Raw genomic sequence first — 26,040 nt, forward strand, 5'->3', positions numbered from 1 at the left:
GAAAAATATATTAATATAATTAAAATATTAATTAATATATAGAAATATGAAGAAAGTTTTCAGAAATATAATAAAATGTTTAATTTGTAAATAATAAATATATTACAACATACTTTTTATATTAACAATATACATTTACATAAAATTAAAGATATATATTATAATAATTATATTAATTATATATTAAATTACAATTATATTACAATTTTACTAATATTATAAAATTATATTTATTCTATTATACCTAAATCATATTTTAATTTTTTTAATCTATTATTTATACTATCATAATATTTCATTTGTATAAGAAGAGATTCTGCTTTCTTAATGTCTTTCTGTTTAAATGCAGCTGCTACATTCCTATATAAAAATATATTCATTAATTAATAATAAAACTAGGTATAAATTTTTAAATAAAAAGAAGAATATTACATTATTAAACTATTTAATATAATCTCATTCTCTTGTACTAGTTTTTTTATTTTTTCTTCATTATTTGCAGCATCTTCTATTTCTTCATTCTTTTCCATAATTTCCATTAAAAATTCTGCATTCATATTATCTGTTCCTTCTGATATTGTTATACCATTTAATTCTAGCATATATAATCCTCTCTTTAGAGGATGTAATAATGTACTATAAGCTTTATTTACTAATGATGATAAAATCTCAGAAAATTGCTTTTCTTTCTAAAAGAATAAAACAAAACAAATTAATAAAATTAATAATATACTTATTATAGTATAATAAATTATACTTACCTCAGATTTGTTACTAAATTTATCAGGATGTAATAGTTTTTGCAGTTCTTTATATTTTTTTTGAATTTCCGTAACATTAACATCGTAAGTTTTTGGAATATCTATTATATCAAAATAAGTTAAATTTTCAGGTGGTTTTTGTAAAACTTTACATTTAGAACAAAATAAATCAGATTTATATGTAAAATTACAATTCCAACATTTTAATGGACTATCACTTGAATATTTTGAAATGTTCGTTAAAGTTAACGAAGAAATATAATTTTTATCTACATAATGCGAATATAAATTTTCTTGTTGTTGTATAAAATTTAAATATAAAATATTATATCTTTTTATAAGATTAGAAAAACTTTTTCTCAAATACATATTTTCAATATAAGATTGTCATAACCTTATTTTTTATTAATTTCAAAATAAATTAATGATACGTTGTTAATTTTTCTGTTAATAACATGAAATTATTAAATATTATTTAATATTATTTAATATTTTATTATTTAATTTTATTATTTATTAATTAGTACATACATAAAAGAATGTGATCTATTTAATAGATCGTAAAATATCACGTATCATGCTATATGTGTAGTTCGTGATTCTTATTGTCAGTAAGAAAGTCTATGTACTTTTTCAATTAAAATTTCATTTATTTATTGAAAAATAAATATAAACATGCCGACGTATGAAATGCCATTATTATTACGATTAGCAAATAAGGTATTGCAATCTTTTTTCTAACATATTTTAAAACATTTATTTCAAACATTTTATAGATTTGTTAACCTAAATATAAACAATTTATGTTATTAACAACATAATTAACTATCAAAATAATAAACGATCAAATAATAATTATCAATGAATAATATTTCCAGGCAGAATGTGTATCTATTTTACAAGATATAGCAAAATCAATATTTGAAACAGGTGGATTTATTAGAAAGATTGAAAATTGGGGTGTTAAGCAACTTCCATGTAAAATAAGTGCTCATGATAATGTTCATATACATGCAAAGTAGATATTTATCATTATATTCTTTTATATATTTATATAATATATGTTAATCAAATAATTAATTATGCAATTATTATTTTCAGCCATTTCATGTTTTGTTTTGATTCGCCACCATCTCAAGTTATTAAGATTCAAGAAGATTGTAAAAGAAATAGAAGTATAATTAGAGTAAGGATATATACACAAAATGTGCCATCTGGAAATTTAAAATGCACATTTGAAGAAGAAATGTTACCTCCATCTTATAGGTATTTTTTTTAACTTTAATAGTTATATTTATAATAAGTTCTCATTTCTAATATATATTTTTATTTATTTTAGACCTAGTGTTCAGAAACTTTTGGAACAAGCTAAGAAACACAAGCGTTATCAGACTAAATTCAAATATAATTCTGGTCTTGATTATTATCCTTTCATGAGATGAAAGAATTATTTGTTCGTTACATAATATATGTTGTTTAAGAATAAAATATTGATTTGTTTAAGAATAAAAGTAAATAAAATAAAAATTAATAAGAGAAAAGATCATTTATTTATGTCTTTTTAAATCATTTATTAACTCATATTATCATTACATTATGAAAAATTATTTTTATAATCATCAAAAAATATTTGTACAAAATACTTAATGTAATAATATATCATTTATCATCATACAATAACTATAATAGTTATCGTCTTACGCGCAACACGAATCTTTTAAAAGTATAATTTGGTTACACTGTAACTCGTAAAGTTTTATAATAACAGTGACAAAGCCACAGCTCTGTTTCATAATTTATCTGTAATATTTAACAAATATATAGTCATATTATCCAATTATGTTTAGTAGTACAACATATTTTTTTTGTTTATATTTGCAAGTAAATTGTTTTCTTGTTAAAGAATCTTTGTCATACATTAACAATATATATATATTATATTTTAAAGTATACATATCGAATATTTAGAATAGACATAACTTTATACGTGTTAATTTTGAGATTGCTCATTTCTTTAAAAAAGGAGTATAAAAATTTTTATGTTGTACATCTTTCTTTTTCATTTCTATCTTTTTGTTTAAATACATAGAAAATCATCTATGCGCAAAAATGAGTTTTGTGCACCATTTAGAATTAACTTGGACCACGATAACAAACATTGTTGTACAACAAAATTTTTTCCGTAAGTCTAGTATATCGTAAAGATAAAATTAGAGACAAGAATGAAACTGGAATTTTTGTGAATGGATATTTAGACGAATAGATTTACATATGTCTAGTGTTCCCGAAATTAATACCACTCTGATTAGCACCTTTATTACTGCCATATTGTAAACTAATTACACCCTGTCCAGCCCTTAATTGTTCTTCAGTAAAATTACGTATATTTTTGTCCGCTTCTTTTGGTCCGATGCTTGGTTTGCCATAATTACCCGCCTACAAATGAAAATTATAATTATTTATAAATGACAAATTAAGACTAATAAAGAACTTTTTTATATAAAAATATTTTTTCATATTTCAATCATTGCACACTAATTTTACTTCTAATTTAAATAATATCAATATAGATAAAACCTTGAAATTTCAAAGGAATTTATGTAAAAGAGAAGTTTTGAATGGTTTTAATTATAATAAACTGAAGTTTTTGAAAGAGAAAAAATATCATATATATATATATGCACCTTTCTACCGAGAGATTGCAAACAAATTACGACTGAATTGAGATTTTGTCTTTCCCAAAGATCAACAGTTTGGAAGGTCTCTTGAGCTGGGACACCTAATGTTCTCGCGGCCTCGAGGAATGCATTGATGTTCTCCATACATTTGAATGCCAAACTGGTCTTGTTAACTTTCTTCACGGATCCTTCTTTAATATCATTCACCAATCTGAAAAAAAAGATAATGATTAATTATCATCTCAACAAATTGAAAGAAAATTAATTGTTGACATTGTTTAGCAAAGTGTAACTACTTGCAAAGAAGGACTCCGTCTTTCAAAGTTTCATAGAAATTGTCCATGTCTCCGTTAGTGTTTATATTCTCACCGGTGATCGTTTTGATCCATTCCAAACATTCTTGTGCCAATTCCTCGCTGTATTTACTGTTAATCTGTAACAGAAATGCATTTATGATCATCAGTAAAGATCATCAACTTTTCTTTGCATAATAAAAAGGCAGTAAAATTCTATTTATCCATTTGAATTCCATTTATTAGATCTAAAATTATCTGAATACTTATCTGAACTCTTATTAAATGAATTTTAATTATAGGAATTGTTTGTTTCTTAAAATGAATCAGATAAATAAAGATCCTATTGTAATGAAATTATTATATTATAAAATAAAATTAAGATAGAAAAAAAAAATAAATTTTTTTGTTAATATATTATTGTACTTTAGATTACAAAAAAAATTAGTTATTTTAATTCATATTTCATGACGACAAAGATTTCACGAGATTCTCGTCGATCTTTCAAGTAAGGGGCACGAGCCATTACCGACTGCCTGCTATTAATTATGCGATGTGCCAGTGATCCAAGTAACACATCCTGTAGGGTCTGCGACACAAGCGTGGTCGGAGTCACTGACCCAACTTGTTTAAACACTTCATTCGTTGTTTCTTCGTGATACTACCTCGCAAATTTTCTCCAAGCAGTTTCGAAGAAATTTTTTGTATTGCTCAAAAAGATTGTTAAAAAACGTATCTCAATTTATTCTTCTATTGGCAATAAACTTCTCAAAAGTATATTTTATTTCTTTTATTTCTTTCGAAGAATACACATCACGAGATACTTATCTATTTACGAGAAAAGATCATTTATAAATCGAGAAGAAATTTAATTCGAGCCAAGAAGAAAAAAATTTTTTCTCTAACTTGAAAATAAAGTTCAGGAATTCTTTTGTATTTTTAAGTACGAAACTCGTTCCCAAGTTCACGATCTTATAAAAGAAATCGATTGTGAACGCCAACAACTCGACGAACTCCGTGTATCTTAAAGCCCGTGGAGAACGCGTAATGGGCGCACAGTTATTCACGTAAAGGTTACCTAAAAAGGAGAGGTTCGTAAGCATGGACCGTCGTATTCATCCCGATGCAGTATGCATATTCCGTTAGCCGTTATACGGTGTCTATCGTGATATATTTCACGTGCCTCGTAAAACTCACCAGTCTCTTGATCGATACAATTAGAATAATATACTAGAGGTATATATATATATATGGGTTCTGGTAGTCTTGCAAAGTCGCAGATGCGATTTTCTCAGGTATTTTTCTTTTTCTTTTATATATATATATATTTTAGAATATATTAAATTGAATTTATATGCTATGTATACAGAAAATTTTATCGAATAATCTATGAGTTATACAGGGGTCAAAAGTATTATTTCTAAATTACAAAAACGACGAGTTTTTTTTATAATCAGGAAATATACGTATATATTTATACAAACAATGGGCAATTTTGTTATGAAAAAATATCATGCTGAAAGTATTCACTTTCACCAAACCGTCATTCAATCTGTTGATGTTGACACCTCCTTCGCGAAATAAAAATATGCATAAGTAATTACAATATATCATTAATATGAATAATGACGATCGTTAAATTAGAAGTATTCAAGTTATATCGTTAAACTGGAAATAAATTCTTCTTCCTCGAACGTATCTCATTGTCTTTCATTTTGTTATTACGGATTATCTAGAAGACAAAAGAAACGATTATTTTTGTGTACAAGCAAACTTTTTTCCATTTAAACCTATCTTGTTTCAATATAAAAACACCATTAGTTTGCTATCATCAATCATGTTCTAAGACTTGGTTTTTCGTTTTCTTAACAATGTTTTCAAACAACATTGTTATCATAAAAAAGAAAAAAAAAAATTCTCTACCACAATCGTTCGATATTTTAGATATTTTTAATATTTAATAAATAATAAAGCAAATAAAGATTAATCGTATCAAAAGATTACGCGTTATATAAATATCACATTTCTGTGTTCCTCTGAGGATATTTTTCATTTCAAAAAAAAGGAAAAAAAAAAAAAAAAAAGAAAAGAAAAAAAATAATAAAAATTTTTTCATTAAAATTTGTGAACGTATAGAAGAAAACGTTTAAAAAATGATAACAGGTAAATTATTGTCGTCGCAAGTGTTTTTTTTCTCTACAGTTTTTGTCCTATCCAATGATAACATTCGGAAGCAACGGACTTCGCTATCTCCTCCCTTATATCTCGTGATATAAACCCACGATGTAGAGCACGATGCGAATTCTATATTTAGGTATTAAGTAAGCGCATGATAATTTCATTAACGTGAAAAAAAAAAAAAAAAAAATAACAGGCGAGAAATGCGTTCAATGATAGTACTTAAGGCCGAATAGAACGAGGCAGAAACGGTATCGAGCAATATGATTATTACGTTTATAAAAGCGCTTTTCGGATTACTTAATACGGGATCATAACATCGACGAGTCTTCTAAGCTTAATAATTCCGCGAGCCCATTTGCATGAGTACACGTCATTAATCGCTTTGCGATTTTCTCTGTCCAGTTATATTTCTATGTATTATCGTCATATCTTTCGTTTATAGATATTACATTTATCAGAAATATGAAGAGAATAGAATGTTAAATTTTGATAAAACTTAATTCCTAATTATTCTCGATTTTACATTGTAACGAAGAATTTTTTAATTTTGTAAAAAAAAAAAAAAAAAAAAAAAAAAAAAAGTAACCGAATATGATAATGACACGATAATACTTTCGTCGCATTAAATCTCAAGAAAGTCACGTTTGTCCAATTGCATACCACACAAGATCTTGAAGCCAAGATCTTCTCAAACAAGTTTCTAAAGTTTGAAGGGTGTGGTGTGGAATCTATTCTATTCAAAATTATGCGGGGTCGCAGCTGAATCCTCGCAGGTATCATTTTTCTTCTCTTTCTGATGTGTATCACTTCAGAAACGTACACTCGTTCCTTAAATTCAGACGCCATTTTTTTTTATTCGAAGAATTTTATAGTAGATTTTGATAGTAGATTTAATAAATATAATTTCGATGAAAAAAATGTAGAAATATGTTATCAATGATATGATAATCGATAGGATTTGAATAATTTTATTTGATCATTGATCTTTGCTCGATTAGATATCTCGGGAACTTTGAAATGACGCTTTTATTTCGTCTCTATTTATCGATCAAAATAAATTAAAATATCTAAAAATTATTTTTATGAATGAAACTTGAAATTGAAATTTAAAAAATGATACATATTGTATTCAATCTAATAATAATAACATTATTAATTTATCGACCGACTTTAAATGATCAGCTTTATTAACTTTAGTGTTACTTTTTATCATTGTTCGAAAAGGAATTGCAGCTATATGTTTTGCAAAAAAAAAAAAAAAAAAAAAAAGTACTTACTTGTATCTTAGACTGTTCCAAGCACAAGTACGTCAGTTAGCAGGGCAAGTGTTTGCAATTAAAGGATCGTCTCGTGTCTTTCTAGTAGTTGTGACAATGACGCTTTTAATGGCTCTCTAGCTCACGTTCACGGTCATGAAAAATGGGTCAAAGGCTTGGCTATCAATGAACCAGTGGGCAAATTGAAGGAATTGCTCTTCTCCAAGATGCTGCCGCCAGCAAAATCGTTTTCCTTGTTACACAGAGTACACTTAGATTAATTTATTGGCCGTAGAATTAACGTTGTTAACCAACTTACGATTGGAGAAGTAACGATACTTCTTCATTTGATTGAAGAAGTAACACGATATCTTTTCATTTGATCGACGAGATAAATCGAGATAATTAATTCGAAATTCTCTTTTCAATTTTTTATAATCAACGTATCAAAATTTTAATAATGATATTTTGCATAGATTATATTTTATATAGACAGATAATGTCATACAATTTGCATTCAATTTATTTAATAAGAGTTTCCTATTATTGAAGAAGCAGCCAATTTTTATTAGATTGAAACGAATTATTTTTTTATTAATAATAATTCTTGTCAGTAATAAGATGATTGAGCAATCGCTATGAATAAATATCGATGATATTTATCGGTACAACGATAAGTTTTCAAGTTTACATATCGATTGAACGATAAGAAAGATTTGAATCTATACAATTTTTTAGAAAACTATCAATCATGTATTGAGAATAAATATCAAATTGATATCGAGCTGATATCAAAGCTTGAAACTGTTTAAATTTTGCACCTGTTGGAAGTTTCAAATCACTGTGTAATAATTACAGATCAATTACACATCGAATTGTGTCTTTTCAATTTATTATTTAATTCAATAAAGTTATATATGATAATCGAAATATGTAAAAACATAGAAAGATATTTTATCACGAATCGAAAAAAAAAAAAGAAAAAGAAACGAAATAATCGTATATGATCACCTTGATCGCGAGCACAAGGAGAACTGCATTTAAACATTGTCTCTTGTTTTCCATATTGATATCAAAATCTCTGATAAAAGATTTTTTCCTTCTCGATTCTATATAATGATTCTCTTTAAACGATAATTTATCAGATAGATTTATTTAAAATATACGATCCATTTTCCAATCATTTATTAATCCACAATCAAATTTTCTTCAATTTTTCCTTTCAATTGCAATTTTCTTCGACATATTTCTTTTTTATTCAATCTAACAATTTTTATCGTATAAAAATCTAAACATTCCTGAAACATTACAATTTACGATTATCGTGTTCGATTCATCTCCGTCGTAGAATTTCGAAAGAAAGGCTCTCTTAGAAATTAGAAACATCTAATTTTATTGACAAGTTAAATATAAAAAAAAAAAAAATTAAAGAAAAAATCGCATTTTATATTCAGAAAAATCGTTGACCCACTTCAAGAGTGGTCATGATTGCGTAATTCCACAACACGATTCCACAACAGAGATAAATAATTGTGCATTTTCAAAGCTGTGAGCCTGTTCGAAGGTTGCCGGCCATATAAGGATCTCTAAACGAGATGAAGCCCGAACAGGTACAGATACCGTCAATACTTATCGTGTTGCCCGCATGTGGAATTTTGTAAGTTGATTTACGCCCATTTACGTGAATACGTCACACACACGTATTATACAATCGTTACGGGATATTGGTTTAATCCATTTCGCCACTTTATTCGTCATTTCAATGTCGAATAATGTCTCCCGACGAGTCCTTCGAGTTAATTCGCTTTTGCTTTTTTATTACCGATCCCAAAATTTCAATCTGCACAATTTTTTGATTAAACGAATTAAAATTATTACGAAAAAAAAAAAAAAAAAGAAAGAAACTTTTATACGATTTTTTCACAGCTAAGAATCCAATTAAATTTAATAAATTTATGAAAACTCGGCTTGCATTGGGTGAAAAATTTGGATGACTCACGTTGTCATTTGGAAGCATCGCGATAACCTATATGGGCCACTTCGACAAACAAGAGTATTGTTCCTCATCGGACCAACATGTTTGTGATCTTCCATTTTTTTTTACTTTTTACGTACGTCGTTTTTTTTTTATCTTTCATAAATTCATCTCGATGAGATATCGAGAGCAAAAACAGATTCATTAATATTAATGCGACTTCCGTGTAATGAGCGAACAAGATTTCGTCCCATGGATGGAAATTGATCGCATCCGAAGCGAAGTTCACGGTTGTTTCTCGACCGTGAAATTCCCTCTACCGCTCGTGGGAATTGGAGATTGTTTTAATTTGAAAGAGCGCAAGGCCACGAGGGGAAGAACGTGGGTCCTTAAGGTCTCTTTTGTAACCCGGTCATTTTTCGCGGGCATATGGAATATGCGTTAATTAATCCACCAGCAACCTTGCTCGAATAATTATCTCTTCGCGTGCAAAAATCTAAAAAAGAGAGAAGAGTCAGATGCGGAAACGAGCGGCGATAAAAATCTCAAGCTGAACCAATTCTCTATTGAATTCGCCTCGCGCGAAAAGTAAAACTTCCATTTCCATATCGTTCGATCGGAAACGATTTCGTAACACGTCTCGGTGTGTTCGATTAAGTAATAAATCATCATGGTCGATAATTAATGTTGGCTTAAGTTGATAACTGGCCAAGATATGACACAAGGAAGGAACTGTGCAACGTCTCGAGTGAGTCACGGGCAGGAGAAAGTTTCATGGAACCCATGCACTTAAACTTTATCACCACACTTACTACTCCCAACAATTACAGACTTCACGATTATGGGATCTCGAGGTAATTCCTTTTAAATACCAGTTTACCTCGATTTACTATCAGACGACGATCAAGTTTTAAACACTCCAAACGCTTTATTTAAACAATAATTATATCACGAAAGTATATATCATCAAGTATTGGGGAAACTTTATGCATTCCGCGTTAAATTTTAGTGAATTTCTTCCTAAAAAATTGTGTTAATTGTAATTATATACATTAATATATATTGATTATATAATATTTATAAATTATTGCAAATTAAAAAATTCCAAAGGTCGTTCGTAATCTTCTTCTTAGTTTCGCTTAGTTTATGATTGGTCACGTATAGATGATCGATTCGGTCGATGGCACATCAAACTAACGGGCTTTCAGTCTATTACATTCTATCAAGATTTCTTCGTCCAACTTCTCTCAAGGTGAATCAGATGATGAATCAGTGCTCGGCCGAGATAGTCTGTGAATATATTTCCCGATGAGAAGGAACGAGGATCAGAATGCAGATGCAGGATATTCCAACGAACCCAGTATCACGAGTCGTGCTCGAGCAGAATTTGTATTGCACTGCACGGTGTCCTTCGCCTCTATTACCATGCTCGGCCTCACGTGTCAACTAATGATTTGTGCACAAATTTACGTTACGCTAACGTGTTCTTCGTATTTCGCGATTTTAAATCGCAATTTCCAGAGTGGAAAAAAAGGAACACTTTGAGAAAAACGACAATCGTCTCTTGAAAATTCTTACTCTCTCTATCTTTTGATCTTTTTCCAATATTTAAAAAGTCACCTCGGATTTATTTGACAGATCTCTAATCTCTACGTCATCATCAACTTTTTTTTTCTAATCTTCCCTTATTCCATATCTGTCCCATTCGACTTATATTTATTTGTGTTAAAAAAAATATATATATACTTTGTAAAACTCGAAGGATTATTTCGTTCGTCGATCCACTCGCATCTCGTCAGTCACGAAACGAAGATCCACGCGCGGAGATTCGAACGACGGAAGAGGAAAGGTTAGCGGACGTGAGAATTCTTGGAAGGAGGCTGGAAGAATCTGTACGATCGTTAATTCACCTCAACATTGATTGTAAAAGCAACGGGGAAGAAAATATATAGCGGTAAGGAGCGAGTGTTCCTCGAGATCGTTCCTTCGTTCCTAAAACGGAAACCACTTTATAGTGTTTCCGGTGGCTAATGCAGATATCCTCCGCGCGGGGATGAAGCACGCCTATTTTTAGGCCTCGAGTATAATGCCGCACATTCATCGCACTTGGTTCACGGAAACACGTGGCTATAATTGTTATGTCTATTTTGTAACGAAACATGGTTCCCTTATGGTGTATCGTGATACACCATAAGGGGATTGAAATAAGAATTCGTCTGGAAAATATCCTGCCACAAGGGTGTGCCGTGTTTTTAACTGATTAGAATTAAAAGTAATTGCGTGACTTCTGCAAATTAAAAATGAAAAATGAAAGTGTTTTATCAAGAATGGAAAATTATGTTTTTTGGAATTCTCCAAAATAGTGGTATGTAATTTATAAAAATGGATGTTTAATTATTATGTGTATATGCAATGTTTCGTATTAGAATATGAATAACAATTCTATCGATGAATAACATATGATTGAGTAATAATAACTAAACAAGCTTATCAGAGGTTCGAATAATAATTACTCTCTGCAATTTTTGCTATTTCACACTTGTAACAATAAGAAATGATTGACCTAATAATCATAAAACGTTTGTGGAATGAATATAAAATAATACCGATAATAATACTATCGTTGAACCCTCGTCACTCCGCAATTAATATTGCGAGCCAATTTCTAGCAATGATTAATTTTAGTCACAAATTTAGAATAAATCATGTGAAATGTAGCACAATTACAGGCTGATAACATATCTTGTTAATCGTAAAAATTGAAAAAAATTACCTCTCAAAGATCTTTTTCGTTATTAGAACATGACGAATCTCGATTTCTTTTTCAGTTCGTTGGATAAACGTCATTGAATCAATAAAAAAAGAAAAAAAAAAATAGTGAACCAACCATTGCATTCCAATAGCGATAAGGATATCTTCGTATTGAGTATACGTTTCTTTGCCATAATGAGCGTCCTTCAGATTAGTTGCTTGCTAATTGTTTCAAGAAAAAAAAAAAAAAAAAAAAAAGAACAAGTTCGAAATTAATGTACAACAAACCCTTTGTATTTCGCTCCATTTTTTCCCTTCCTCGCTTGTTTGATATAGAAGATGAGCGTACCGTTTCCTTTTCTTTTTTTCTTTTCGAGTATCGAGTTATTTTCCGTCGTATGAATACCACACTCGAGAATGACACGGTTCTGTTCCAGTTTTTTATCAATTACTAATTAGGAAAATTGAGATTGCCTCTTTTCTTTCCATTATTTAAGTAAAGTGTTTTTCACTTAACGATGATACAATTTCACTTATTTAATATGTCTTGAGGATAAACGCAGCGAATATTATTTTTATGATGACACAATGCTTTTATGCTTTTCCAAATAACTTTAAAATGCATTTTATTGCAATTTTTATAAAATATCCTTCTAATACGATGAACGCTAAAAAAAAAATATATATATATATATATATATTTCAAAAATTACTTTCCTTACTGTATCATCCAAATATTTATAGTAAAACTAATTTAACCCAAACATCGTGAATGAACTCGCGTAAACTACGTGTCATACTACTGTTCGATGTTATGAAAGAGTACAACGTACAAATGGATCCAAGAATAGACTAGTGATTCTTCGACGTGTATCATGTGGTAACCTAGAGATATTAGGATGGTTAAAGGTGATTCGTGGCGAAAGGATAAGTGTACCATGGCCGGTGAGTTTCGTCGAGGGACGCTCCCTTCTTTGGCAACTGGGTCTCGTTTTAATTCTCGGAGGAAGGGATCGGTCGGCAGCTGTTGCTTCGAGCACGGTTCCCTCCGAGGCGAATTCGATGAAAACGCGGCGTATGCTCAGGTGTGACGAAAGGAAACAATCTTCGACCGTATCGAAATCGCGATAATCTTCTTGCAAATTCCTTCCTCGCCACCTTTACGTGTCTACGATTTGTCATTTCCGTTCAGGATGAAATTGCCGTTTACCAATCTTTTTTCCTCTTTTTTTCTCTTTTTTTCTTTTTTTTTTTTTCTTTTTGCATTTTGATCAAATCATGACTCGATTTTAAACTTTGCACGATCGAAAACATTCGAGAAGAATTTTCTCAATCTTATTTAATCTGTATTGTTTGAAAGACAAATTTCAAGATAAGAACGAAGCGAGAAATCGGGAGATTTGTTTTGATATTTTCATGAAAATTGATAAAAAATTTTTGATGATAACGAAATATGATTGGATCGAATATGATTTAAAGAAGATCGTAGTAATTTTGCATTTTATTTACGTTTAAAAATTTGATATTGGAGCAAGGGAAAGATTAGTAAATGGATAGTAAATGGATAGTACATGGATGGATTAATCATTTGGTAGATAGAACGTAAAGATTCATGATTAGATTAAGGAATGAAGATTTACAATTATAGAGATGATCCTATTATATTGAAGTTGAAATTTTGTGGTTTTTGTGATTTTTACTTATCGGAATGGAATTCGATTAATAAAAAAAGAGTATATCATTTTATTTTCAAGTGTTGTAGAGACAAAATTTTCATATAAAATTCTAAATGGAGAAATTCTCAAAAAGATAAACATTAGAGAATAATTTAATTATTCAAAATCAAGAATTTCGAAATGTTAAAATCACGTCAAAATTTACCTGTGAACAGCTATTCTTTCACGCTCTGCATTTCTAACTATTCACGGGATTGCTCTCCAATAAGTGTCATGAAATATCTGTGACATGAGCTTTGTAATCTGCAGATACGAATGACTGTCACGTACATAGATACATACAATCTAAGTTAAACCTGTGAATTATTCCAGCGATCCTCAACCTCCAAAGAGTCAAAATATTTACCGATTCTAAATTCCTTCCTTAATCTTTTGAGTAAGCAACAGGCAATCAGACTTGATTAAATATTATTTCGATTTAATTTTCGATCGAATAATAAAAAGTTTAATAAATTCGTCGTCGTCTTTCTAGTTTTAATAATAAAAATATCTACTATATCGTAAAAAAAAAAAGAAAAGAAAACAAATTCAACAGAAACGATACCTCAAGTCTAAAATTCCTACAGATCGAATAAAAATAAACCTGAAACAGGGAATTTAAGTTAAATCTCGGCAATCAATATCATCAAACTTCCACTATATTTTATCAGAACAAATAATTCATTTATCTTTGAGAGCATAGGTGCAATGAACTTCGTAATACGCGTGCGCAACCACCCTTACTAGGCCGAATTCCATGAGGGATGGTCTCGCAGTAGGTCATGTATCATCGAACAAAACATACGTGTATATACGTATTAAAAAAAAAAAAGGATTTTTTTTTTTTTTTTTTTTTTTACCTTTCTTTGCGCTTCCGCCGCAAATCCAGATTTAGTCGCCCTGTTGTTGGCCATTTCGTTCACCTTTGATCCGTTTCACTAAAAAGCAAACTCACAAACAATCGGAATCGTTATCGACCGTGCCACGATGTTCACCGTTCAACGGTTGCGGCTCGACTGACGCGCCTTAGGATCGTATGTCGATCGGCGAGAGTTCTTTCGACGCTTATTGGCCGGACCGGCACTGGCCGAGTATTGAGTTTTCGTTTGACGTCGCGACACGTGACCTCCGTTCTCCAGTCTGGCACGAGGATGACGTCAGACGTCGTCTCTGACGAATTCCTGGAGCCGTTTTCGTATCGAAAAATTTCTGTATCAGCGAATCTAGAAGATGTAGTTATGGTTATAAAAAAAAATAATATCGATCATGTTTTAACTTGAATATTGGCACTGATATTTTTTAATAATCTAAAGAGATAAAATTATGGGACGAATGGGACTCCGTAAAAGTAACAATATTTATACTTTGGAGTAAAAACGATATTTAATCGAATTAATAACTTTTTCTTATAAGATTTTAATGTAGCAAGAAATTTAAAATAATAAAAAACGAAATTTAAACACGAATAGCTTGGATGTTGAAAAAAATTAATAAAAAATTAATAAAATCGAAACGATCGATATTAGTTTTTGTAAAAATTATGTATAAATAAATAAGTTTTTAAAGATCGTTTTTTTACAAACATTTCTTTCTTAATTTTTTTTTGCATGATTAGCGTTTGGTTGATTTATGTGCAACAGTGACGTTAACTTCGAATATAGACTGACGAATTCTTTGAATGGCATTTCTTATAACTCGAAAGTATCAGAAAATCTTATCATAACGCCATAATCATTGAAGAAAAATTTATTTTCTCTTTGATAGCGTTTCAGATCTTCGTTTTCAAAGACTTATAACCATTATTTATTTATTATTAAAATCATTCGTTTGAATTTTACGATCCTTTCCCCATTATATTGAAAAATAAAATATCGTAACTTTATAAATCAGGATACACGAATTTTTATAAAGCGAAAGAATGCCAGCTCAGTCGTAGAGCCTACGATGAATATAGATTGTATAGAATCCTTCGTGCTACCTTCATCCTGACCACTTTCTCAAGCCCCTCTGTTGCTTTGAGAAAGACGTTGAGAACTCGTTCTGGAAACGGAACTAGCAATAGAACAACAAAGAAATTTTTATGCGTGTATTCTATTTCTATTTTTCAATAAATCATAATTGAATTCATTTTTGTCCCATGCATTTTTAACACAAATTCCTTTCGAAAGAAATGTTATAAAAAAAAATACATCAAAAGATATAAATACCTTTACGCAACAAATCGAACGTTATATATAAATTTCGTTCTATGATTATTATTGCAAAATTATTGCGCGCAATTACTGTATCTATGCAAACAATATCAAGCAATGATTAGACTGTCTATTTTAAATTCTTTTGTCATTCGAAATATTTACATAATTTCTAAGTTTTTCTTAGTATCCAAGAAATTGATCTTTGAATATATTTGTTAAGATATTGTTATAAACCGTCTGTCCTATATATTTCTTCTATAAATTATACATCGTACATCGTACATCGTGCATCGCTTTACTTGCATCTCCACTGTATTCTAAGGACATTCAGTGGCCCGTGAGAAAAGCATTGCTGTAACAGAAGGAATGCATGGAATTTACTTAACAACGAATTCTCCTCCATGAAATTTTACACGAATCTATATAAATCATTGCTACGTAGCTAAATTTTATCCTTTCTTTACGTATAAAAATATAAATAATTTGAATCGTTAAATCGATTAATGATATATCTGAATCATTATACTATTTTCAAGACGAGGAAATTTGTTCTATTTTTTTTTTTTTTTTTTTTTTTTTTTTTTTACAATAGATATGATTACGAAAACGCGAAAATTGATTTTGTACAAGATTAAACGTAATGCGTTTCATTCGATAATCGGTATGCAATGAAAACGTGCCATAATAGGGAACAGTTACGCTCGACCTTCTCCGATCTTAACGTACACTAAATTTTCTGCTTACGTATTTTCGTATACGTGTCACGTATCGATGACTCAATCGACTGTACTCGAAGACCAGCCAACGTATGATTTACACAGGCATCATGAGCCCGCAGAATTTCTTCGTTAAGTGGTTTGCCAACATCTTTCGAAATTAAATTTATCGCGAATTAAAAAAAGGAAAAAAAAAAAAAATGTACGAGTAAATATTTCAACCAATAAATAACATTAATCCGATTCAAAGCAAATCAAATTTCCATTATTATTTTTACAAATCATTGCAAACAAATTGAACCTATTTATTTTAAATTATCTTAAAAAAAAAAAAAAAATAGAAACGCGTCGTAAAACGAATGAACGGGGAAATTTTCAAATTTCTATGAATATATTCGAAGATGTTGCAAAGTGAATTCTCGTTGTAATTGCGATCGAAAGGATTGCAATGTGCAAGCACGCACGTTTTCTTCGTGAGAAGCACGCATGGCCGGGCTAAAGATTCGAGTCTCACCTGGATGTTACGCCACTGCGTGGGACGATACACGGTGCAGTCGAGCGATGCACCAAGGTCGAGGCCATCTATGCCATTACCTGAGAGTGCATCTTGCCTCGTGTGTAAATACGTGTGAGAGCAACACGCGTTGCGTGCACACGTTAGCCGCACGCGAACCAGTGTTAAGTGCAAAGACCTCCCCTCGCGTGTTTCACGAATATGTACTCGTTAATTTGACGAGCGTAACTTTGCGCGGCTCACCGTGCAATTTTCCCGACGAAACCGCTATTTTATTTCTATTAGTTCCCGCTTCTTTATCCGAGAAAACAAATATTACACGTATGATTACACGCAATTTTTTTAAAGGTATTTTTTAAAAGGATCGCAAAATCCTTTAATCTTTATTCCTTCTTCTTCTTCTTCTTTTTTTTTTTTTTCGAAAATCATCGAGAGGGATAGAGGCAGATAAAATAAATATCCGCGCAGAATTATATTTCTTTCTTTCGACTCGATTCGATTCTTGTTCAAACATGATTCGTATTTCGTTAGACTTTGGATATTTGTCGGATAAGCATAAATTGGAACAACAATGCAATCTACGTAGAAAATCTTGATGATAGTACTGGAATTCGATTCAAGAGACTGCTTTTTCTTTTTTCTTTTTTTTTTTTTTTTTTAGTTCATGAGTATATCGAGCACTGTATTTTTATTAAATTATGATTCAACAGAGATATAGGTATTTATTTATTTTTTTTTCTGTACGATAGATCGATACGACGATAAGATACGATATATATTTTTCCATTATTTTTCAGCACATTTTTCATCTTTCGATATTTTACCGCAGCGTCACGCATACCGAGTGCAATCATGTCTGACCATTCGATCCTTTCTTTCTTGTCGATTCACTTACGGTTTCCATCGAAGGATGATTAAAACCGGATCGAATGGAAACCAGTCAAGGTAACGTCCTTGCGATCCGGATGGTCTGTCGGCAAAGAAATTCGGTATCTCGAGTATTCATCGATCAATCTTCCAATAATTAATTTTCCTTATTTCAAGTTTAGTTATCGAAATGTTTGAAAAAATTGTCGTCTTCGGTTATCAAGTATTTTTTTTTTATTCCATTCTATTTTATTTATTTAATAATTTTCAATGAACAACTACTTGTCCCCTCTATTCACGATAACGCATTTGTATTTAAACGCAAAAGCGATTTTTTGCTAGAATAGAATAGAAAACGAGAGGATTATTTTCTAGACAACTTTATTACATATCAGAATACAGCCTACAGTTTGTAAATTAGATGCTTATCGATATACTCTTAAATATAAGTAACATCCGGCAGGCTTAAATAAGAGACATTGCCATCTAAAATTCATTAAAAAATATGAAAAAACGATCGTAACCGGATAAAAAATAAATTTGAAAGTCATAATGCACATTGCTTCGCCTTTATTATTGATTACAAAAAGTCCTCAGCGTGTACGTGTCTGTAACGTGTGTCTGTTTTATGTATATATATATGTATATATATATATATATATTTCATTCATTTATTTATATATGTATATGTATATAATGATATGCATGTACGTGTGTCGTGTGTAACGGTGTATCATCGTGTATCGATGTAAAGTTCCGTATTTGCAGAAGTACGGGAAGATACCAGGTATTATCATACCCTCTGCTCTCTTCCTTCTTTCTTATTTCTCTCTTCTTCGCTTTTTTTTTTTTTTTTTTTTTTTTTTTATGTGTCATCTAAAATCGCATAACATGTACAACGTGTATGTTATTTAATGTCAAGGAAGAGCCCGTGGCAGTGAACAGAATGGGTATGTAAATGTAATCTACGATCTAGAATAGAGTACGTGATTTAATACATTGCTTTTGCATGCATTGTTAATGATAATGTTTTTTCCGTTCGTGTAATTTTCTTATAATCGTTACATTTCATCTTCATCTTTATTTCATCACTTCCATATAATAATTTTTATTTTTTTTTTTTTATTTTTACTTTAACTAGTAAGCATATATAACAACTGATTCATTTTTTTTCTTCTTGCTCGTTATTTTTCCGATACGATTACTCTTTCTCAATGATATGACGTGTCAATATGTAATAAAGTTACTCAGGGCGCCGCCAAAGCCAAACCATAATCGTTTTAGTCAATATAATTTAGCTATACAATTGTATATATCAAAACTTATAAAATACCCAAAACCACACTATGGCAGCTAACCCTGACCCTGCATTTTTGCGTGATATTTTCCCCCTTTTGATATGCGTTTAGAGCCATGCATTGGTCATTGATTTAAAACATTTAAAAGTTCGTGGATCTCGCGTGCGTGTATTATGTATATGTGCGTGATCAATCGAGTCGGTCTCGTTTTTTTTTTTTTTTTTTCTTGTCGTGACGTTTCCGTCGATATCCGCAAGGCAATATCCTCGATTAGAATCGTGATAATAGTCGTTATTTAAAAGCCGGTGGTGGTGCCCTTTGTCCGTTAGTTTTCGACAAGTCCTCACTGGTCATCACCGTCACTAATTCACCGACTGCTTTCCCTAAGTCTCCTAAAAGAGAATATTTCAATTTAATTTTTTGTTCGTGAATATAATTGAATTTCTCTACTCCTTTGCTCGCTATTATTTATAATATATGGATGAAGATCACCTTTCCTTTAGTAGTAACACAAAGACATTATCATTTCATATTTAAACATTTATATATGTATCGATCCATCACATGCAGGTACAAATACATTGATGATTGATGGAAACACTGCCTGGCGGATAGGTATTTGAGTTTGTGATCGTAGACACGTAGAAGCGACAAGAGCAGACAAAAAGGTTAAAATATAAATACGATGATGTATAGGGTGGAATGTTGACAAGATGAAATCGAATATTTCTATTATTTTTGAAGATTGTGAAATAATATTGTATCTCTATTAATATCAAATTTTAACAATATTTATACGTGCTTCTTTTTTTTTATAATTACCATCTTTTTTTTTTCACCCTATACAATTAAATATTAAATCAGATATTAAATTTCTTCGTAGTCAGCGAATGTACACGATAATGTTAAGCCAAACGAACGATTCTCTCGATTGAACAAGATCAGACGTATTTCAAGGAACAGTGCGTATAAAAAGAATGAGCGGGAAAAGAAGCGATTGATAGTCTCACCTTACATCCATTCTGTGGCGTGAAAAACAGGAAAGCATGGTTATTGTTAAGCAGAAAATGAGATCGTGCATAAGAGACGTTCGACATAGCAGATTTTTTTTTTTTTTTTTTTTTTTTTTTTTGATTACACTACATAAATGATAAAAAAAATGATCGTATTGATTGACACACGAAGAATAGAACGAACCTGCCATGTGCAAGAGATTGCCCACGTTGTGGGCAACACTGTGAGAATGCGGTGGCGGTGGTGGCCTCTCTAAACTGCTCACTCTTCCCTCGTTCGAACCTCCACCACCTACGTTCATATACCCATACCAATAAGCTTTATGCTAATCTCCTTGGCACTTTGTGAAACGCTCATTAATATGCAGTTAGTATTTAATAGCGTCAGAAATACCCTGCGCCCACTTATTTTGAATAATGAATATGACACTCCAAGGCGTGTGCGCCAGCATTGTGAATCATTTAAAACTCCATCCATTTACGAGTACGAAAGATTTAATTCACGAGTAAAGAATATTTTTAAATGAAATAACGAACTGCGGAAAATTACAGAAATAAGTTGAAATAAGTTATTCGCGTAAATATGATGATGCTGATTCGAGATTCACCGATTTCTACGAGTAATAAAGTAATTAACATCACATCGTTTTTTACTTTACATACCTGGGGAATCGTGATAATGTCCGTTCATTTTAGCAGGCGAATCAGTTGCCAATTGAGATGCTGTAACGCTTCGCGTTTGTAATGTGCCCGTCTTCGATGGCGAGGAAGCATTTGGCTGCAAAAACAAATAAGAAAAAAATAACCAATCATTTGTAATATTACAAACTTTCTGTTGAAAAATACGTTGAAATTTAAGAAACTCGTATGCCTCTGTAACTTTAAGGAAGCTTTTACTTCTATCTATCTCTAAACGTCATCACGTAAATTCCACGTGTTCACGACAATATAGAAACAACTATCAAAGTCAACTTTAACAACTTTAACAAACGCACCTCGTCCAAAAGTTGTCTGAGTCTCTGCAACTGAGCCTCCAGTTGACGATTATGATCCTCTAGTATTTGCATGCGCGCCTCTAATCTTCCCTTGTGCTGTCTCAACAATTTCGCCTCGGCGATCATGTCGCAGTCGGGCTGTCGGTTGCCATGGCCGTCTTCGGGCGTCGAGCCCGGTGTCTGTTTCGAGCGCAATCGTTCGTATTCCGCTTGGAGTGTCGCGTTCTCCTCCTCCAGTTCGCGTATCATCGCTTCAAGCTCCTCCCTTTGCTCGGCATCGATCGCTGCCATCACCTGCACGGGGCTTCTTGGCACGTTTACATTGTCCCCGCCGTTCAAGCTCTGGCAATAATGGGCGATCAGCTGATGCTCGTCATCGCTGTCCGGTGTCGAGTTGCTTCTTGTGCGCGACAGCTCGACTTCCGCCAACCGGGACGCGTACATCTCCAGTCGGGAGTGCATGTCCTGGCTGAGGGAGCTATGTTGCGGCGAAGGCGCCGGGCTTTCCAACGCGTCTCCCTCCAAAACGGTCTGCACCGGCAGATAACCGACTCTTGGATGCTTCTTGAAGTATCTCTTCGACTTGAATTTATTCCGAAGCGCTCTCGTAAAGTCGCGCACGTCCTCGCCAGATGTGGTCTGCGAAATAAACGTTGTATTATTGTTTCTTCTATTACGTGGAAGGCGTATAAAAAGAGCACGAGTATAAACGTAAAAAGTTTTACCGCGGTGCAATATTCCTGCATCGGATGCGTCAACTTGTGGTTCTTCGCTTTCCTGCCTGAGAAGAAACAGTTCTGGCACATGTCGAAATTGAAGCATTTCAAGCAACGATACCTGTAATTCGAACGTAAATAGAACGACGAAATATTGCAAATTTTCTCGAATCTTTTTAATCATTCGAAGGGGATACGGCAAGCACGTAACGATACCTGAATCCAATAATGGGATACTCCTTGCATATGTTACATTTCGCTTGATGCTTTGCGCTCTCCGCGGCGGAGAGTCTATGAAGCACAGGCAACCAAACCATACTCTGCGGCTCTTGTTGCAGCCAGCTCAAAAAGTGAACCGCTTCTATTTCATTTTTGTCTTTTCCAGCCTTCTCGAAGCAGCTGCGAACGCTCGGCTCGATGTTCGACCCGCCAAACGCCGCCACTTCTCCCAACTGCCTCGGCACTTGGATGCAGTCGTGCAACAATAAACCGAGCTTTCGTTGATCCACCAATCTGTTCGGATCAGCGATCAGCCGGAATAGATCTGGAATTTCGCAATTACTTTACACTTTGTGCCGCTTCTTTGAAAAGAAATATTATACAAATAGAAAAAGAATACTCACATCGATATTTTTCTTCCAAATGACCCTTGCACAACAGGACCAAACCAACCTTGAAGGAAAGCACGCGAATCTGACCGGTTCGTTGACTGAAATACGACAACGACGATTTACTAATCAACGATTTTGATTATTATTTTGCCAAACGGATATTAAAGCAACATCATGATTTATTCATGTACCAACAATCGTGCTCACCTATCGTACACGTTGAGGAGCCAATTGATGGCCAAATCGATGCACAAGGGGACAGACACTTGCGTCGGGTTGTCCGCCGTTATCACTTCGTACAGGGACGTCAAGACTGTCACCATGTCGGGAATGTCGATTAGTTTGTCGTTTTGCGCTCGGAGCCCGTGCGAGTCGAACTGCTCTAATGCGGTGGAAAGGCTCAACATGTCCACTGCAAACGAAAAACACGAAAATAAAAGGTAAAAATAAAACGGAAATAAGACGGAAAGATTAATTATATATCGGAGGAATTTTATTTCAAAGTGTATCGTGAATGAACGAACCACTGATTCGCCAAGCAAAACAGAATCATGCAAAAGATCAAATCCATCAACAACGAGGACGACGACGACGATGACCATGCGTCATCACTGCACGGACACGTGATTAATCGAGAAAAATTAACGACGATTAATGAACACACACGATAAACAAATTAATTACCGGCCGAGGATCTATCGTCGACCAAATACGATTAGCCGGTCGCTACTAAAAGCCAACAATACTCACGGCACAATCGTTTCTGAACGGTGCGCAGTTTCATGGCGGTCCTGTACGCTGAAAATCGTACTTCGTTCAGGTCCGCCAGCGAGGACATCAGCTCTATCATTTTCGGATGATCCCAATGGGTGGTCTCCGACTGATGGCTGCAAACCCCCCGTGGGATTAGACAAAACCCGATCCAGGGATTAAGAGATTGAATGAAAATTTTCACGCAACAGCCACGGATCACGGAGAAAGGGAAGTTGGCAAAGTTCTCGCGGCAGAACTTTGTTTAATCTTTATTAAATCCGGCCGCGATTCTTGGCTCGAGAGAGGCCAAGGTTTTAAGAATTTACCCACGGCTCGACGAATTCGCGAATTCATCCGATTCCATGGTATTCGCGATGATCCGGATATAGGGGGCGAACCGAAATCGGCTTTAACTCTCGATCGAGAGACCCGCAAGATGGCGATTCGCCGCCGCTGCTCTTTCCACCTGTCTCGCTGGTTATGACAGTTATGGAAAAGTATGGAGGCTAAAGTTTAATCCTTGCCAGCCTACAGAGATTTTAACATTTCAGTTGATATTTTATCTCAAGTTTAAAAACCTGTTAATTCTCCTATAACTCATCTGTATCGAAATATTTCTATTAAAATTGTAATTGTAACTTTTAATGGAAAATAACGTGCAAACGATATACGGTGTGAAACGATATAACCTATTATAATGTAAAAGAATCCAAAACCAACACGGTTTGAACAATATCGATTTCGTTTTCGATCAAGATTAAAACCTTTTCAACTCGGCCAATGGCAAACCGATTACGCGATCAATATTCGATCAGCTCGTCGATCTAAATTAGAATTTCTATCGTTTCATCCATTCTCAAGCGCCATCAAGCTCGACTAAATATTCGTCAAATCTCTACGACAAGATTCTCGCGAACTTCTTCCCGAATTTCACAATTGTCTCGTCAATTATTCGTTTGTTTGCGTTTCAGATCGCGCTTCCCCCTCCCTTTTCTCCCGATCCCGTGGCTCTTCCTCTCCATAAATTAAACCGGCCAGGTTTGGCTCGGTGCAAGGAAGATCGATTACTTGATATAGTAAGGCACTTTGGCGGGTGTGAGGGCTCTCTCCCATGGTGGTTCCACGCTGCTCGCGAGGAAAGCCTGGCTACCCGGAGTGCTGCCATCCTTTCCAAATCCGCTTAGCAACTTGTAACGCTCGTCAACCGCCACTTGCAGCACCTTCCACCTGCGAAAACACGCGAAAAACTTAGCTTTCTTCGAACGATGGTTAAAAAAAATAAGCAACGAGTTTTTTTTTTTGAGTAATCCTCGCGAATCATTTTTTTTTTCTTTTTTTTAGGATCATTGCGAAACTTTTTTAAAAAGACGAGTATCGTACTTTTTTTTTTTTTGTTTAAGCGATAGGGGTCATCGATTTAAAACTTTCAAACTTTTTAAAGATTGCGAGAAAAAGAATATCAATTCGTGTATAATTGGTGTATATAAGTGAGCGTGGGTAAGAAATTGTCCGTGATGATTGATAAGTGAGGCTTATACACTTGTTGTATATAAATTTGCACACAGTCATTTTTGCACATTTCTCTTCGAACGTGTCGAGAAAAAAAATGACATCGATAGCTTTATTCGAAGGGTGAAATTTTGCAATTTTGAATGGAAGATTCGTATCGTGAAACGTTATACAGACATATAAGTGCAGCTATAAGCACATGTTGCGTAACTGAATGGCGTATTTTGCTTTACGCGAGAAGAAGAATAAATGGTGATGTTCAGAGTTTTAAAGTTTAGAAGCGAGTGAAGCGGGTATTTAACATTGTTGTTTGAAAAGCTTGAATTAAAAGTGCGTACGTTATAATTTCGTGTATCTGGGGTGTAATAATTGCATAAATTCTCTCCCTTTATTCGGCGGATGAAGCCGTTACGCCATTAAAATAATGCAAAACACATTCTACACACCATTATGTCGCGATAAATACCCAACCATTTAGCGCGAGTTCCAGATTATAATCGATATCATATTTATTGTATCTGTGTTTAAACACACGCGATATCTCGTTTTGCTATTTTCGAACGAGCAGTTTCCCAACTTTATTTTACAATGATTCTTTCAACCGCGACCGAAAAGCGTTATTAAAAACTGATATTACTTTTACTCAGAAGACCAGAAAATATATTACCGTCTAAAATTTCCCATTTACATACCCATATAATAAGATTTCATCCAGGGAAAAGAGCAAATTTCTCTTTAAGTGGGGACAGTTGGTCGCATTAAGCGAGATAAATTTGAAATGGCGTTCCCAGAATGGGGGTATGAACGTACCTGGTGTTGAGATCTTCGAGTTTCGCCAGCAAAGCATGAGAAACGATGACGCTGCTCGAGGCGAAGACGCTCGCTTGATCGTTCGCGTACTCGATGCTCCTCTGGATGGGCAACAGTCGTTCGCCGAATTTCTCCAATTGCTTCAGCAATTCCGTCGCCTCGTTCGCGTCGCTTGGATTCTGCCACCCGCTTTGGATCGCCTCGGCGCCGGCCATCCGCGACGAAAGATCCTCCAGCGTCTTTTGGAACACGCATATTTTCTGCCAAAGGGAAACCAAAAATTCTCTTTATTCCTCGCTTAAGTTTAAATCTAAATTTAAAAAGAAAAAAAAAAAAAAACAATGCCAAACATTTGTCTCGAGCCAAACGTGGTGGAGATAATATTTCAAGAACGAAGAATCATGAAAGAGAGGAGGGATGCAGTTTGGCAGGC

At 33.1% G+C, this 26,040-nt stretch overlaps 4 protein-coding genes and 4 long non-coding RNA genes across 16 annotated transcripts in view; 3 read left to right on the forward strand and 5 right to left on the reverse strand.

The window, feature by feature from the left end:
- Positions 1-56: 56 nt before the first annotated feature.
- Positions 57-1,388, reverse strand: Hsc20 (iron-sulfur cluster co-chaperone protein HscB-like protein, mitochondrial). Of its 2 annotated transcripts, XM_086912152.1 has the most exons (4): positions 1,293-1,383; positions 762-1,205; positions 433-689; positions 57-360 (listed from the first exon to the last, which is right to left on the reverse strand). In XM_086912152.1, the coding sequence occupies exons 2-4, from the start codon at positions 1,128-1,130 to the stop codon at positions 231-233; spliced, it is 756 nt and encodes a 251-aa protein (XP_086768278.1). In that variant the 5' UTR covers positions 1,131-1,205; positions 1,293-1,383; the 3' UTR covers positions 57-230. The 2 variants fall into 2 exon arrangements, with proteins under 2 accessions (XP_086768278.1, XP_012343707.1); XM_012488253.3 differs by having other exon boundaries at positions 762-1,388.
- On the forward strand, positions 837-2,302 carry mRpS6 (mitochondrial ribosomal protein S6). Its single transcript, XM_003694855.4, has 4 exons — positions 837-1,481; positions 1,640-1,779; positions 1,863-2,027; positions 2,101-2,302. Exons 1-4 carry the CDS (start codon positions 1,437-1,439, stop codon positions 2,201-2,203), a joined length of 453 nt encoding a protein of 150 aa, XP_003694903.1. The 5' UTR covers positions 837-1,436; the 3' UTR covers positions 2,204-2,302.
- Positions 2,303-2,307: 5 nt separating this feature from the next.
- Positions 2,308-15,650, reverse strand: Chd64 (transgelin calponin-3). The gene is made up of 5 exons (XM_086912154.1): positions 15,589-15,650; positions 14,471-14,833; positions 3,736-3,872; positions 3,446-3,650; positions 2,308-3,197 (listed from the first exon to the last, which is right to left on the reverse strand). Exons 2-5 carry the CDS (start codon positions 14,522-14,524, stop codon positions 3,027-3,029), a joined length of 567 nt encoding a protein of 188 aa, XP_086768280.1. The 5' UTR covers positions 14,525-14,833; positions 15,589-15,650; the 3' UTR covers positions 2,308-3,026.
- Positions 4,709-5,430, forward strand: LOC147657031 (uncharacterized). Its single transcript, XR_015293340.1, has 2 exons — positions 4,709-5,027; positions 5,135-5,430. It is a non-coding gene; the product is annotated as an uncharacterized LOC147657031 (long non-coding RNA).
- On the reverse strand, positions 8,045-9,424 carry LOC147657032 (uncharacterized). The gene is made up of 2 exons (XR_015293342.1): positions 9,169-9,424; positions 8,045-8,467 (listed from the first exon to the last, which is right to left on the reverse strand). It is a non-coding gene; the product is annotated as an uncharacterized LOC147657032 (long non-coding RNA).
- On the forward strand, positions 9,272-10,265 carry LOC147657033 (uncharacterized). The gene is made up of 2 exons (XR_015293343.1): positions 9,272-9,892; positions 9,975-10,265. It is a non-coding gene; the product is annotated as an uncharacterized LOC147657033 (long non-coding RNA).
- Positions 15,651-15,685: 35 nt separating the features above from the next.
- LOC147657034 (uncharacterized) lies at positions 15,686-17,303 on the reverse strand. The gene is made up of 2 exons (XR_015293341.1): positions 17,036-17,303; positions 15,686-16,157 (listed from the first exon to the last, which is right to left on the reverse strand). It is a non-coding gene; the product is annotated as an uncharacterized LOC147657034 (long non-coding RNA).
- Positions 17,304-18,266: 963 nt separating this feature from the next.
- The window catches only part of LOC100868461 (dystrophin), a 410,667-nt gene continuing 402,893 nt past the window's right edge, over positions 18,267-26,040 (reverse strand). For 6 of the 8 annotated variants that reach the window (XM_086912122.1, XM_086912124.1, XM_086912117.1 and 3 more), the window contains 11 exons: positions 25,608-25,867; positions 24,357-24,515; positions 23,286-23,422; positions 22,743-22,947; positions 22,548-22,633; positions 22,141-22,468; positions 21,934-22,045; positions 21,209-21,847; positions 20,877-20,991; positions 20,398-20,505; positions 18,267-19,592 (listed from right to left, as the gene is read on the reverse strand). In XM_086912122.1, the coding sequence (XP_086768248.1) occupies positions 19,492-19,592; positions 20,398-20,505; positions 20,877-20,991; positions 21,209-21,847; positions 21,934-22,045; positions 22,141-22,468; positions 22,548-22,633; positions 22,743-22,947; positions 23,286-23,422; positions 24,357-24,515; positions 25,608-25,867 (2,250 nt within the window). In that variant the 3' untranslated portion in view covers positions 18,267-19,491. Of the gene's footprint in view, positions 19,593-20,210; positions 20,223-20,397; positions 20,506-20,876; positions 20,992-21,208; positions 21,848-21,933; positions 22,046-22,140; positions 22,469-22,547; positions 22,634-22,742; positions 22,948-23,285; positions 23,423-24,356; positions 24,516-25,607; positions 25,868-26,040 lie in introns of all 8 variants that reach the window. The other 2 variants (XM_086912120.1, XM_086912121.1) reach the window with 2 other exon arrangements.

Source organism: Apis florea, unplaced genomic scaffold (genome assembly GCF_048593485.1).
Source record: "Apis florea isolate Af1SG1 unplaced genomic scaffold, ASM4859348v1 contig_3367_pilon, whole genome shotgun sequence".
In the NCBI taxonomy this organism is placed as follows: Eukaryota; Metazoa; Arthropoda; class Insecta; order Hymenoptera; family Apidae; genus Apis; species Apis florea.

Bases quoted from the DNA above. Each gene is read 5' to 3' on its own strand.
- Hsc20 (XM_012488253.3), bottom strand. From the start codon at position 1,130: ATGTATTTGAGAAAAAGTTTTTCTAATCTTATAAAAAGATATAATATT. The intron at 690-761 runs GTAAGTATAATT...TTATTCTTTTAG, and splicing joins AATTTAGTAACAAATCTGAG to AAAGAAAAGCAATTTTCTGA. The intron at 361-432 runs GTAATATTCTTC...ATTTTTATATAG, and splicing joins ATATTAAATAGTTTAATAAT to GAATGTAGCAGCTGCATTTA.
- Chd64 (XM_086912154.1), bottom strand. From the start codon at position 14,524: ATGGCCAACAACAGGGCGACTAAATCTGGATTTGCGGCGGAAGCGCAA. The intron at 3,873-14,470 runs GTAAAAAAAAAA...TTTCTGTTACAG, and splicing joins CGGCGGAAGCGCAAAGAAAG to ATTAACAGTAAATACAGCGA. The intron at 3,198-3,445 runs GTGCATATATAT...TTTCATTTGTAG, and splicing joins TGCAATCTCTCGGTAGAAAG to GCGGGTAATTATGGCAAACC.
- mRpS6 (XM_003694855.4), top strand. From the start codon at position 1,437: ATGCCGACGTATGAAATGCCATTATTATTACGATTAGCAAATAAG. The intron at 1,482-1,639 runs GTATTGCAATCT...TAATATTTCCAG, and splicing joins TATTACGATTAGCAAATAAG to GCAGAATGTGTATCTATTTT. The intron at 2,028-2,100 runs GTATTTTTTTTA...TATTTATTTTAG, and splicing joins ATGTTACCTCCATCTTATAG to ACCTAGTGTTCAGAAACTTT.